We start from the raw sequence: 14,616 nt of genomic DNA on the forward strand, positions 1-14,616 counted from the left end.
CTTAAGAAGTATGTATATGAGCTGCCCTCAGGTCTCAGCCCGAGTCCGTCCGCTGCTGGTGATCTGCCTTTTGCACCTGCTGGCCCGCGCTCCTCTGTAGCCGAAGGAGCTCTGCGTCCCAGTGACGTGTCCATCAACGCACCTTTTCCTCAAGCATCCTCCTTGGCTTTTCTGGAACATACCACACAGTGGTTCCCACCCTTCAAAGAACCTCCTGACTTGTCTCCATCATATTATTGGTTCTCACTTCTCACGGTAGCCGGGCGGAGGGGACAGAAGGAGAAACTTCCTTTCGTCCTTCCAGAAACTCATCCAGTTGGAAAAGGAAATGGCAGCCTCACTGTCTCCAGGGTGCCGAATGCCTCCCTCCTCCCAGGCTGCTGCCTTCTCTCACTGGTTTCTCCTCTTCCTCCTGTGCTCCTCTGTGGACGCCATCCAGATTCTCCAGCTTAACCCCACACTGGTCTTCCCACAGCCCATCCATTCTCCTGTCCTCGATGGGGGCTTTCTGTGCAGGGGGGCCTCTTGAATCTTGCCAGAGTTTGTCTGGAATTTCCACTAACCATGTGATGCATCCGTGTGGGTGTCCCACCCTCCAATCCGTGTCATTTTGAAGCCAGCTCCTGTCTTTCTGTCCCTCATCCTCTGTGGCATCTCAGTGAAGACACTTGGCATCCACCTCGACTCCTGACCTCCCTCTCGTCCTCCAACACCCAGCCCAGGCCAGTCACCCTTCTTGATGTCTCTCGCATCTGGTGCATCTTTGTACCCCGCTACCTCCTCCCAGCGCCTTCAGGTGAACATCCAGCATTCCTTTGGAAAGAACTACCGCCCAGCTCTTGAGCCCCAAGCGCTGTTTGGGTGCTGATCAGAGTCCTGGTTTCATCAGGTCGCTGGCTGCTGGGCTGGGTGACAGGTGGCAGAACGGCAGGACGGGAGGAGGCAGTGGCGGCCACGAGGCTGTTGTGGTTCCCCCACCCCAGGGATGGGGAGACCCAGGCAGACCTGGGCTATGAGCGTGAGCTCCTGAAAGGCTGCTGACGGGCCATGTTCTCGGGGAGGCCTCCTCCGTTGTCTCCAGGGCTGGTGGACCCCCGCTCTTTTCTGAACCAGCAGCGCTTTCCTTGGCCCTTCTGCATAACCAACGATGTCCTTTCTGGAAGTGGTGATTTTTGAGCTTTTTAGATAGGAGGAAACATGAAAAAAACTCACACACCTTCTTCTTAGAGTGACACGCTTTCATGTAAAAGTTTATGTACAATTGCAGGGAGTCTATCCTTGGGGTCTCCGTTTCCTGGGTTACGGCTCCTGTCCCTACAGCTCGAGGCTTCTTATCTTCCTCTCTTGCTGTCCTTCAGTGGACACAGAGGATGCTCAATACGGACATTTCCACGATGACACCTTTATTCCTGATACCAGCCTCTGGAAATTCACTCACTTTTCCATCCTTGTGAAGGAGGACAAAATTTAGTTTGAAATACCCTAACAGAAGAGGGTGGTTGGCTCCATGGTTCACTCTGGAGCACCTCCTTGGGCCAAGCGGTTGGAGAAGAGGTGCTGTGGTCACGGAAGGGCTGGGTGGCCCTGCAGACCAGCAGAAGCTTCTCAAGCTAATGGTGCTGCATGTGGGTACCAGGCTCTTCCCAGGATTTAGCACGAAGTTACGTGAATGCAGAGAAGACTCTTTAGTATCACATGACCGTGTGGTCTGGGCAGGTAAAATCCATTTAAGATAGTTCCAAATGGCTTAACATATGGCTTGAAAGATAACAAAGAGAAAAGGGTTGTAAGGGTGGATCGCATGGTGGTCCTTCTCTGGGTTTTTGTTTCTAAAGCCAACGTGAAGTCCACACAGACGACTGTCAAACGAATGGCGTGATTCTGACGTTGCAAGCACGTTTGCAAAGCTTGCTGTTGGCTTGCAGAGAACCTTCTCCCGACCAGACTAGCATTGTCCTCTATTACATATTCTTAACAGGGGATGTCCTCGTCTGCGATCCTTAACGCTTTTAGAGATGATTTTCAAACCAAAGATAGAAAGGAAGACTAATTTTTTTTTTTACTGTTGAAATTTTGAGAATTCTTTATGTATTCTAGATGCTAGTCCTTTGTCAGATCGATAGCCTGCAACCATTTTCTCCTTCCTCTTCCCAGAGCAAAAGTTTTTTAATTTTTTTATTGCTATTTTTTTAATGTTTGTTTATTTTGAGAGAGAGCGAGCGCAAGTGGGAGAGGGGCAGAGACAGAAGAGGAGAGAGAATCCCAAGCAGGCTCTGTGCTGTCAGTGCAGAAACTGACGCCATGAACTGGGAGATCATGACCCGAGCTGAAATCAAGAGTCAGACGCTTAACCAACTAAGCCACCCAGGTGACCCTATATTTTTAAAAAAATTTTTTATTTTGATAAAGTCCAATTTATCAATCTTTCCCTTTGTGGATATTTTTGGCATCAAATGTAAAAACTGTTTGCCCAGCGCTAGATCCTGAAGATCTGTTTTCCCTCTTTTTACCTAAAGGTTTTAGTTTTACATGTAAATACATGATCTGTGTTGAGTTAATTTTTGTATAACAAAAGGTACAGGATAGAAGTTCATTTTCTTCTCTAGGGGATGAAACGACTAATTTTTGGAAGCTCATTTTTGAAGGTGTCTATGGTGCTTTTATGTTTTCCCTTTACTCGCGCTGGTGAAGGTGAACGAGCCATGAATCAATCTCCTTGCTTCTGTCCTTCAGCATCTCAGCAGAGAGGGTCTCCAGACGGATCCAGATAAGGAATGGAAAACTTTCATGCTTTAAGTGTTAACTTGTTTGCGACGTTTCTTGATGAAATGGTCAAGTGAATGTAGGACCACCCGCCACAATTGTTCTAAAATGCTGTGCACGATTTATGGAGGTCCACCCTGACGGCACTCTCTCTTCTCATGCCATCAGCCCTCCAGGAAATTGGAAATCCAAGCAGGGACACCCAAACCCCTTAAACTTCCTTCCAGTCATCTCCAGGTTCAAACATCTCAAGATACCACAGGGACACTCACTAATCCTCAGAGTCCTGAATGACAGAGTGTCTAAGGGGAGCTCTGCCCCGCTGCACTAGGGTTGCGGGAGAGGTGTTTTGGGCAGGGCACTCTGAGACACTCTTATGCAGATGGAGGGGACCCCAGGAAGGGGCTGAGGAGGGAGGGGAGCCAGTCATGAAAGGATGACCATGGGTATTTGTGAGCCAGGCCAGGGTGTCACCGTCCTGCTCACTATGAGCCCAGATCTTTGTACCACCAGCTGGATGTGCCTTTCCTTCCTCATCATTTTTGCAAAAAATCAACAAGACAAACAGAACTCACTTCACTCACAGCCTTGTGGATGATGCCTGACTTTAAATGCATTCTCCAATGGAGATGGACGCAAACTTCAGAGGAGCTCCGGCCCCTGGCCCACACTTGCCCTTGGGTGGAACCTGGGCTTGCAAGGACCCTGCTTCCTGTCTCTTGGGACTCCCTGCCTGGACCTAACAGCCTCCCTGCCTCGATCACTTCCCCACCCACAGGCCATCCCAACCACGGTCGTGAACCACAGACCTTAGACCACAGCTTGCACAGCTTAGGTCTGCTCAAGTCACTACCCCAGGGGTGACTCTCATCTTCTCCAGAAGGTTCCGCCAAGCACCTGGAGGCCACGCTCCAGGCTTCCCCAGCCCCACACCCCACACCCTCCCTGGCCTCTGTCTTCCTTGCTCTGAAGTTGTCCTCTGGTTCCTTGGCTCAGCGATGGCCTGGAGTCCTGCCTGGAGCCCCTGACCCCCATGCAGCCTTCTGATTCACTCACCTCCAGACCTTTGTCAACAGCTCCTCTGCGGCCACATATGCTCATTTGTAGCCTTTCTACGGACTGACAAAGCTTGTACTTGTGTGACATGTTGGCAAGAGTCTATTTTCCATTTGTAGAGGTGAGTGGAAATATTCAGATAATCCTCAGACTTTTCTCTTTTTAATATGAGGTCTTTCTCAAGTTTTCTGACCATATATATGTATTGGCAATAGAGAAACGGCCAGGTTTCCAAAGATACCTGAGGGATAGTCCCACAGCTGTGCCACCAGGAAAGAGTTAGGGGTGAGTCAGCACGCACGCAAATGCGAGATGTCTGTCTCTACAGGTCAACGCGCCAGTTCCACACACAGGAATGCTTTTAGATGCTTTGGGGTTGATTCTAAATTAAGACTCTTAAAAGTCAATACAAAAGGTCACCGGGTAGACCTGTACTTTTCATGAATAGATTCAGTTCTAAGTAGCTCTGAAGGATTTTTCCCTTCATTTCCAGCCACTTCGTAAATGCTGATGGATTCGGAGTTTGCTTCCTGGCCCAAACTGTTCATCGTGAAGTGACTCTTTAATTGCCAGTTAATAAAATACCTTCGCTCAACAAAGACCAGATTGTATAGCTGATAATTTCAGATTTTTTTTTTTTTTTATGGAACACGCTTCATTAACAGTGAATTTTTAATTTGCAAGTGTCAAACTCCCTAATGCATATTTAGAGCAAGAGAATGCTTAGAATAAAACTGAAATCCTTCCAATTGTCCTTATTCTCAGGCACCGCTTGAAAAGTATCTTGCAGCGTGTGAGGGGGGGCTTTAAAAATTAACTGTATCAAGTAAGCTCTCTTCTTCTCATTTTATTTATTTTTTTAATTTTTCTTCTGCAACACAGTAGAAGCTTTGGGACCCAAGCAGAGGAGTAAGGGACAACAGGTGGCCTCGTGGGTTGGGTTCCCTGGAAACACTCAGATGGAGGCCGAGGGGGTGACCTACTGGGAACACCGCCCACCGGGAGGGGAGCAGCCCCGGGAAGAGAACCGGATGTAGCTGAGCTGGGCTACCCCTGGACGTGAGCGGTCAGCTGACCCCACAGGGAGCCTGGGAGCTGGGACAACCCTTCAGAACGGCCCCACGGAGGGGGTTGGCTGTCCCTGGGTGGCGTGGCCTTGCAGCAGCAATTCCTGGGGCGGAATTAGATGAGGGGTCAGCGCAACATGCTGGGTAGCTGGGGACTGAGCTGGGGTTGCGGTGGAGCGGGTTGTGCCCGGAGCGAGCTGTAAGAGGTCTCTCTTCTCTTCAAAAGAAGAGCACACAATGCAACGTGGTGAAGGAGAGGGACCAAGACGGATGGGGGCAGGTTCTGTCAGCCACGGTGCCGGAGAAGGGGAGAAGAACCTGGCAGAAGGGGCAATTGTCTCCAGCTGGGTGGCTGCAATCGTGCAAGGGAGATTTTTTTTTTAAGTTTATCTATTTATTTGAGTGGGGGAGGGGCAGAGAGGAAGGGAGAGGAAATCCCAAGCAGTCTCCGTGCCCTCCGCGCAAAGCCCGATGTGGGACCCGAACCCACACGCCATAAGATCATGACCTGAGCTGGAATCGAGAGTCAGACGCTTAACCGACTGAGCCACCCAGGCGCCCCGTGCAAGGGATTTTTAACAAGAGGTTGGCCTTCGTCACCACCACCCAGGACTTGCATTTACGTGGAGTCTGGGTATTGTCATTGTACATCCCCCGACAGTCTCCTTTCTCCCCTGCTCACGGTTTCTGACTCCTTGGTCCCATCACTGGTCCTGGACTATGCAGCCTGTCCCGTGTCTCTCCTGAATCCACCTTTTGGAACAGGAGGAGTGTGGCCGCGGCTACCTGAGCGACAGCTGGGTCTCTGCCCCTGGACAGGGTCACAGACGGACCATCACCCTTAAGGATCCGTTCTCCTGAGTCGACTGAGATCAGGGTTTTGGTCAGCTGTGAAGAAGGAACTGTCTATGCAGAAATGCTTCTTTTAAAAAAAGTTTTTTTTTCAACATTTATTTATTTTTGGGACAGAGAGAGACGGAGCACGAACGGGGGAGGGGCAGAGAGAGAGAGGGAGACACAGAAGCGGAAACAGGCTCCAGGCTCCGAGCCATCCGCCCAGAGCCCGACGCGGGGCTCGAACTCCCGGACCGCGAGATCGTGACCCGGCTGAAGTCGGACGCTTAACCGACTGCGCCACCCAGGCGCCCCCAGAAATGCTTCTCTAAACATAATCACGCTTCAGGATGATGCCAGCTTCCAGCCTGAGCTCCACCCCCCACAGAAGGAGTTTCTGCTGGGAGAACACTGCCCTGGGCGCCCACCTCTCCACGTGCTTGAAGGTGAAGACCCCGCCAGTTACCCCCCCAAGACAGCAGCACCTGGTGAATCCAGCCACGGCCACCACCTTCCCCCTTGCACGAGGGGAGGCCTGGCCCAAAGTGACACTGTTTGAACTCTGATTTCCTTTGGATAGTAAGAAGGAGAAACTCCCACTAAAATGTAGCCACCACGTCAATGCGAAGGGATAAATTTGAACGAACACGCTTCGGTTAAAGCCGTTAAGATTATTTTGACTTTGCAGTGGTCACCTGGTTCGCCAGCATTTTTCCTGATGTCTACCTTTGAGGAAAGACCGGAGGGATCACTGATTTTGAGGAGTAAAACATTCAAAGGTATCCCATACATGAATAAATACGTACAGGGTCCGAGTCCCTGAAACCACTCTTTATCCTAATATTTATTTACTACAAGTCACAGAGAGGATGGTGACGGGTGATGGAGCAGCATAAAAAAAAAATACTGACAAACAGTTGGTAGGAAAGAACGGTTGCCTAGGAAACGAATGTCTGCCATCTCCGGAGGGGACCAAGCCGCGGATTCAAAGCAAAAAAAGTCACTTAAAAGAAAATTTCTAAAATTCCAAATTCCTCACCTTGCTTTTTTCCCTTGTGCTTTTCTTTTCCTTATCTTCCTCAGGTTTCTTGGGTTTCTTTGCCTTCTTTTTATTCTTTTTGTTTTTCTCCTCCTCTTCTTGGCTTGCAAGGATATCTTCAGTAACCTGGTAAGGAACACAAAAGGAGCATCGTGCTTTAATGGAGCCCCATCGGGATGAGGACTGGTTTTCCCGTCTGGAGGAAGTATGTGTGCTGATCAGTGCCCCCTCCCTCCCTGCCTTGCTCTGGGGCCCAAGGCAGACCCTCGTGGGGACATCGCTGGCTGCTGGCTGCCTCTGGCTGGATCTATCGGGCAGCCGTCGGATCTTGGGGGCGGTTGAAAGGGAGGCTGGACATTTCTGAACCCAGTCCCGACGCAGGAGAGCTCACGGCTTCCTAGTGCCAGACCTGCTCACACTTTCCCCAGTGGAGCTGAGGCTACCTTGGTTTCCTGCCTGGACTCCATGGGACAGGCGCCCTTCCAATAACTTTTCTTTTCTTTTTTTTCTTTAATTTTTTATGAAAAATTTTGAAAAAAAATATTTTGAGAGAGAGAGAGAGAGAGAGCGCGTGCAAGCAGGGGAGGGGCAGAGAGACAGTGAGAGAGAATGCCAAGCAGGCTCTACACTATCAGCACAGAGCCCGATGAAGGGCTTGATCCCACACACCGTGAGACAGGCTCCAGGCTCTGAGCTGTCAGCATACAGCCCGACCGGGGGCTCGAGCTCACAAAACACGAGATCATGACCTGAACTGACGTTGGACACTTAGCCACCCAGGCGCCCCTCATGATTGGTTTCTTTCACTTGTGGCTTCATTTCTATTTCCTACAGTGACAAAACCCCATTTACTCTTCCCAAATTTTCAATATCTTTTAAGAAGTACCTGGTTCACATCAGATTAGCTTCATCGGAGAATTAGTAAAGGTTTGTGAAAAATCACACAATCCCTTCTGTACAACAGATGTTTGCTGAGCTCCCATTTGCTGTGGCCGAGAGCCCTGAATTCTGGGAGATGTGAGGGTGCCGGTGATAGGACCCATTTCCTGTTAGACCCTGGGGCTCCGCCCATCACTGGTCATGTGACCGAGACAAGTGGCATGACGTCCCTGGGACCTAGTTTCCTAGTTTCATTTTCTGAAATGAAGTCGGTACTCGCGTCCATTGCATGTATGATAAACCAGGCATGGTCCTAAGAGCGGCACAAAGACGAACTCATTTACTGCTCAATGCAGCCCAGGGATGGGAGCTGTCACCAACCTGTTTTACTGGTAAGAGAACAGGGCACAAAGAGTTCAGTCATGTGGCCAAGGACACACAGCTGGGGGGTGCAGAGCTGGGATCCAAAGGGGCACTAACCGGGATGAATTTCACAACACAGAAAGGAACGAGGCAAGGTGTGCCCAGCGTAGGTCGATTCATCCTATCATACAAAACGCATATAGTTCAATAAAAAAAAAAATAATACTCCCCAGTTTCAGGATCCATACATATGTCGTCCAAGTAAAAAAGACATATGAGGGAGCGCCCAATGCCAAATTGAGGACAGTGGTTTCTTCTGGACGGCAGGGTATGCAATTAAACCAAAAGGCTAGTAGCACTTCACCTCTACTACGTTGTACGAAATCATCCTCCTGGGACCAGGGCTGCTTGTTACGCCTTATTAGTGATTTACGACACTGCTGACGTTTATTTTCTAGTATTATATTTTTGTTATTTATACCTACGTGGCTTTTAGGAGCTTAGTTCAAACCTTTAAAAATATAAACGATACAGCTTTATTGTGAACCAAGCAGGATATTCTGGTCCCATCTGGACTTAAAAACAACACCACCACCATAGTCATTAGTCATGTGCCCTACTTCCCTCTATCCAGAGGTCTGCCCGTCCCCTAGGCTCTAGTGAAGCTCTCGGTGGGATGAGGCTCACAGAAAGGGTGCTGGGGAGGGTGAGAGGTGACGTATGTGTTGCACACATTATATGGTAATAAAAAGGGTGTCTTTGGATGGAATTAAAAGTCTCTTGTCCAAGTAGCAATGTTTTCCTTGGGGATCAGGCTCGCCTCAACTCAGAGACCCAAACCATGGCCGCTCAGGACTTTTACGTTTGGAGCACTCATGGAGCATGAATATTTTCTTGGTCCTTGGAAGTCTGGAAGCTTTCAGAAACGTAAAGACAATTTTCAAACAATAGCCCGATGTATAAAATGTGAGCGGCTATACAAAATGGTGACATCCTTATTTGTGGAACGTACAATTCAGTGTATCTTTGAAAGCCTTTTCCATTGTATTATTTATTTCCTCCATATCCTTAGTTTATTAATTTGATGAATAAATACATTCACATGGCCCACAATTCAAGAACGACGGAAGAGCATGTACTGAAATGTTCCATTCCCATGCTGTGAGCCAGTCAGCTTTCTAAAGCCAGCCTCAATTCCTTGGAGATACTTCTGGAGACATTTTATATAGCTGTATGCAAATATATGTGCACACACACACACACACACACACACGGCTGTGTTATGTTTGCCAATGGTGTGAAATGGTGTGTGATTGGAGTTTGTCTTTTTTTTTAAGCCAATGTTGGATTTATTTTGTTCTTGGTTTTTTCTTTTTTTTTGTAAGATTTTTTTTTTGAGTGAGAGAGACAGTGTATGTACTTGAGAGTGGGGGGAGAGGGTAGAGCGAGAGAAAGAAGAGAGAGAGAGAGAAGGAGAGAGAGAGAGAGCGAGAGAGAGAGAGAATCTTAAGCAGGCCCCCTGCTCAGCCCAGAGCCCGATGTGAGGCTTGATCCCCCGACCCTGGGATCATGACCTGAGCCAGAATCGAGAGTTGGGCGCTCAACCAACTCAGCCACCCAGGTGCCCCTCCTCTTGAGTTTCAACCCTAGCAAAATCTTCCAAAGTACACAAATGTGTACACAGGTATACACACAAACACATAATGTAAACATACTGGTCATTCTATACAAACGTCAGTGTATCGTACCCACTGTCCTTGTGAACTTTTCTCCTGATAATGTCCTGGCCGTCTTTCCTTCGCAGTGCGTAAAGGGCTTCCTTGTTCTTTTTTTTTATAGGTGTAGTGTCGATTATCTGGCTGTTCTCCCACCGATGGAGTTAGGTTGTTCCCCATTGTTTGCTTTCACTAGCAATGCTGCACGAGTAACTGCATGCAAATATCACCTGGCAGGTGTGTGGGCCTATCTGCAGGATGAGTTCCTAGTATGCTGGGTCAAGGGTATGTCCATTTGTAATGCAGTCCCACTGCCCCCATCGGGCTGCCAACTTCTACTCTGCCAGCAGTGCAAGGGGGTGCTTCTTTCCTTATATGCTCTGACATGGTGTGACCCCGTGTATTTACGTTTGCTACCCGAACGGCTGAGAAAATGGTATGTCACTGGAGTTGTTTCTCGATAGCAGTGCTGAATTTATCTTGCTCACGCTCTTCAACTTTAGCAAAACCTCCCAAAGTCAGAAGGACCCTTTATTGCTTTGCTAAGGCAGCCGCCATGTTTTCAGGAAACTGTGGGGCCTGAGGGCCAAATCTGGCCCCGCCACCTGGTTTCTTTCACAGTAATATAATATATCATAATGTGATTTTTTGAGGCATGCTTTACATAGCATGTATTCACACATTCCAAGGGTACAATTCAATCGTTTTTAGTGGATACACCAAGTTGTGCAACCATCACCATGAATCCGATTTAGAACATTTCCATCACCCCAGTGTGAGCCCCTCATGTCTGTGGTCAGTCCTTTGCTTTTCCTTCACCCCTTGACAGGCAAATGCTAATCTCCTCCCTGCCTCCATACAGTCACTTTATCTGGATGTTTCCTGTAAATGGAATCGTACAATGTGTGGTCTCTTATGTCTGGTTCCTTGGCGTTTGCATCATGTTTTCGAGGTCTACCCATCGTTGCGGTGTATCTCAATTGATTTTTCCTTTTTTATCGCCAAATAATATTCCTTTGCATGGACGCGCCACATCTGCCCTATCCAGTTACCGCGTGATGGATATTTAAGTTGTTCCAAAGTTTTGGCTGTTATGAATAATAGTCTCATGAATGTTCATACATAAACTTTTTTGTGTGGACATATTTTCATTTCTCTTGGATAGAGGCCCGAGAGTGGGCTGCTGGGTCATTTGGCATGTTTATATTTAACTTTTTTTTTAAAGTAGGCTTCAGGGGTGCCTGGGAGGCTCAGTCAGTTAAGTGTATGACTTTGGCTCAGGTCATGATCTCACAGTTCATGAGTTTGAGCCCCGTGTCGGGCTCTGTGCTGACGGCTCAGAGCCTGGATCCTCCTTCGGATTCTGTGTCTCCCTCTCTCTGCTCCTCCCCAGCTCAGGCTCTGTCTGTCTCTCTCTCAAAAATAATAAATAAAAAAAAACCTTTAAAAAAAAACTAGTGAAGTAGGCCTCATACCCAATGTGGAGCCCAATGAGGGGCTTGAACTCAGGACCCTGAGATCAAGATCTGAGCTGAGATCAAGAGTTGGACACTTAACAGACTGAGCCACCCAAGCGCTCCTATATCTAACTTTAAAGAAACTGACAAACTTTTCTCAAAGTGGCCCCACCATTTTGTGTTCCTACCAGCACCACAGGAGGGTTCCCTTTTCTCTGCACCCTCAACATTTGTTATTGTCTGTCCTCTTGATTGTCACCATCCTAGTGGGTATGAAATGGTCTCATTGCAGGATTTATTCATTCATTCATTCATTTATTTAAAGTTTAGTTAACATACAGTGCAATATTGGTTTCAGGAGGAGAATTCAGTGACTCATCACTTACACACAACACCCAGTGCTCGTCATTACAAGTGCCTTCCTTAATGCCCATCACTGATTTAGCCCATCCCCCACCCACTTCCGTCCATCAGTCCTCAGTTTGTTCTCCATCATTGAGTCTTCTGTGGTTTGTTTCCCTCTCTTTTCTTCCCACCCCCCTTTCCATATGTTTTCTTTCTCTCTTTTTTTTAATGTTTATTTATTTTTGAGAGAGAGACACACAGAGTGTGAGCAGGAGAGGGGCAGAGAGAGAGGGAGACACAGAATCCGAAGCAGGCTGCAGGCTCCAAGCCGTCAGCACAGAGCCCGATGCAAGGCTCGAACTCACGAACCGTGAGATCATGACCTGAGCCGAAGTCGGACGCTTAACCGACTGAACCACCCAGGCGCCCCTCGTCTGTTTTACTTCTTAAATTCCACACACGAGTGAAATCATACGGTACTTGTCTTTATCTGACTTCTGACTGACTTATTTCACTTAGCATAATGCATTCTAGCTCCATCCATGTCATTGCAAATGGCAAGATTTCACTCTTTTTGTTGGCTGAGTAATATTCCATTGTATATATCTATATGCCACATCTTCTTTATCCATTCATCAGTTGATGGACATTTGGGCGGTCTCCATAGTTTGCCTATTGTTGATAGTGCTGCTCTAAAACATTGGGGTGCATGTATCCCTTCAAATCTGTATTTTTGTAACTTTTGGGTAACTATCTAATAGTGCAATTGCTGGGTCATAAGGTAGTTCTATTTTTAGTTTTTTTGAGAAACCTCCACACTGTTCTCCAGAGTGGCTGTACCAGTTTGCATTTCCACCAACAGTGCAAGAGGGCCCCCCTTTCTCTGTATCCTTGCCAACACTTGTTGTTTCTTACGTTGTTAATTTTAGGCATTTGGACAGGTGTGAGGTGGTATCTCATCATGGTTTTGATTTGTGTTTCCCTGATGATGAGTGATGCTGAGGATCTTTTCATGTGTCTGTTGGCCATCTGGATGTCTTCTTTGGAAAAGTGTCTATTCGTGTCTTCTGCTCATTTCTTCGCTGGGTTGTTTGTTTTTTGGGTGTTGAGTTTGATAAGTTCTTTATAGATTTTGGACACCAACTCTTTATCAGATATGTCAGTTGCAAATATTTTCTCCCATTCCGTAGGCTGCCTTTTCGTTTTGTTGATTGTTTCCTTCACTTTTCAAAAGCTTTTTATCTGGATGAAGTCCCAATGGTTCATGTTTGCTTTTGTTTCCCTTACCTTAGACGACATGTCTAGTAAGAAGTTGCTATGGCCGAGGTCAAAGAGGTTGCTGCCTGTGCTCTCTTCTAGGATTTTTTCCTGTCTCACATTTAGGTCTTTCATCCATTTTGAATTTATTTTTGGGTATGGCATAAGAAAGTGGCCCAATTTTATTCTGCACGTTGCTGTCCAGTTTTCTCAGCACCATTTGTTGAAGAGACTGTCTTTTTTCCATTGGATATTCTTTCCTGCTTTGTTGAAGCAACTGTATGTTGACCATACAATTGTGGGTTCATAGCAGCTTTAAATTTTATCTCCCTAGTGACTAATGGTGTCAAGCATCTTTTCCTGCGCTAATTAGCTATTCATATACGATCCATTGTGCATGGTCTTCAAGTCTTTTGCCCGTTCTTTGACTGGATAGGCTTCTTATTGAGACGTTAGAGTTCTTTGTTAATCCTGGATATAAATCCCTTTCCAGGTATATGCCTGAAGACATATCTTCCCCCAGTCTGTTTTTGTCTTTGCATTTTTTTGATGGCATCTTTTGAGGTGTAAAATTTTTGAATTTTGATGAGGTTCAATTGAGCAATATTGTCTGTTAGTTTAGTTCTAATTTGCGTTTCTGTTATAGGCATGGGGTTGATAATCTTTTCATATTCTGAACATCTTTTATTATGTTTCAAACCCATTTACATTTTCTTTTCTGAGAACTGCCTGTTCATATCCTTTGGCTTTTTAAAATATCAGGTTATTGATCTTTTTTTTACAGACCTGCAGGAGTTCTTTATATACGAAAACAATGACCTCCTGTGTGTGATGCTCATTACAAGTAATTATCCCACTGTGTCATTGGTCATTGGACTTCACTTGGGGTTGGTTTTGCCTCGTGGGTTAGAAACTGTGTGTGTGTCATTTAAAATTTCATTTTTTTCTTCTATGACTCCTGGGTTGTGCAGCAGAGGTAGAAATGTCTTTCTCACTCTGAGGTTATGACATTTCTTCCTTGGCTTCTTCTAGTTCTTTTGTGTTTTTGTTTTGTTTGGCGTTTACATCTTTGATTCATCTGGAAGCATTCTGGTAGAAGCTATAAAAAAACAGGGATTTAATTTTCTTCTTTTTTTCAGATGATGACCTGTTTATTCTAATACTATTTATTAAGTGGTCTTTTCTCCCCCTTACCCAAGAAAGGTGAGATGCCATCTTTATTATGGACTAAATTTGCGTAAATTTGGGTATATTTCTTGATTTCCTATTCTTTTCCATTGATGCGTCTTTTTAGTTATTTGCTTCTTTCTTTTTTTTTTTTTTTTTGGGACAGAGAGAGACAGAGCATGAACGGGGGAGGGGCAGAGAGAGAGGGAGACACAGAATCGGAAACAGGCTCCAGGCTCTGAGCCATCAGCCCAGAGCGTGATGCGGGGCTCGAACTCACGGACCACGAGATCGTGACCTGGCTGAAGTCGGATGCTTAACCGACTGTGCCACCCAGGCGCCCCAGTTATTTGCCTCTTTCAATGGGCTCTTTAAAAAAAATTCTTTTCAACCGACTGAGCCACCCAGGCGCCCCTAGGAAAAGAAATTAAAAAAAATTTTTTTTTACATTTACTTATTTTTGAGAGACAGAGAGAGACAGAGCACAAGTGGGGGAGGGGTAGAGAGAGAGGGAGACACAGAATCTGAAGCAGGCTCCAGGCTCAGAGCTGTCAACACAGAGCCCGACGTGGGGCTCGAACTCAGGAACCGCGAGATCATGACCTGAGCCGAAGAGCCGAAGTTAGACGCTTAACTGACTGAGCCACCGAGGCCCCCGCAATGGGCTCTCAATG

General features: G+C 46.8%; 1 protein-coding gene across 1 annotated transcript in view; it reads right to left on the minus strand.

Moving 5' to 3' along the window:
• Window positions 1-14,616, minus strand: part of IQCA1 (IQ motif containing with AAA domain 1) — a 159,131-nt gene that overhangs the window by 72,204 nt on the left and 72,311 nt on the right. Inside the window, exon 8 of the mRNA XM_045481838.1 lies at window positions 6,760-6,885. Within this exon, the coding sequence (XP_045337794.1) occupies window positions 6,760-6,885 (126 nt within the window). The remainder of the gene's footprint in view (window positions 1-6,759; window positions 6,886-14,616) is intronic.

Source organism: Leopardus geoffroyi, chromosome C1, assembly GCF_018350155.1.
Source record: "Leopardus geoffroyi isolate Oge1 chromosome C1, O.geoffroyi_Oge1_pat1.0, whole genome shotgun sequence".
NCBI classification, from domain to species: Eukaryota; Metazoa; Chordata; class Mammalia; order Carnivora; family Felidae; genus Leopardus; species Leopardus geoffroyi.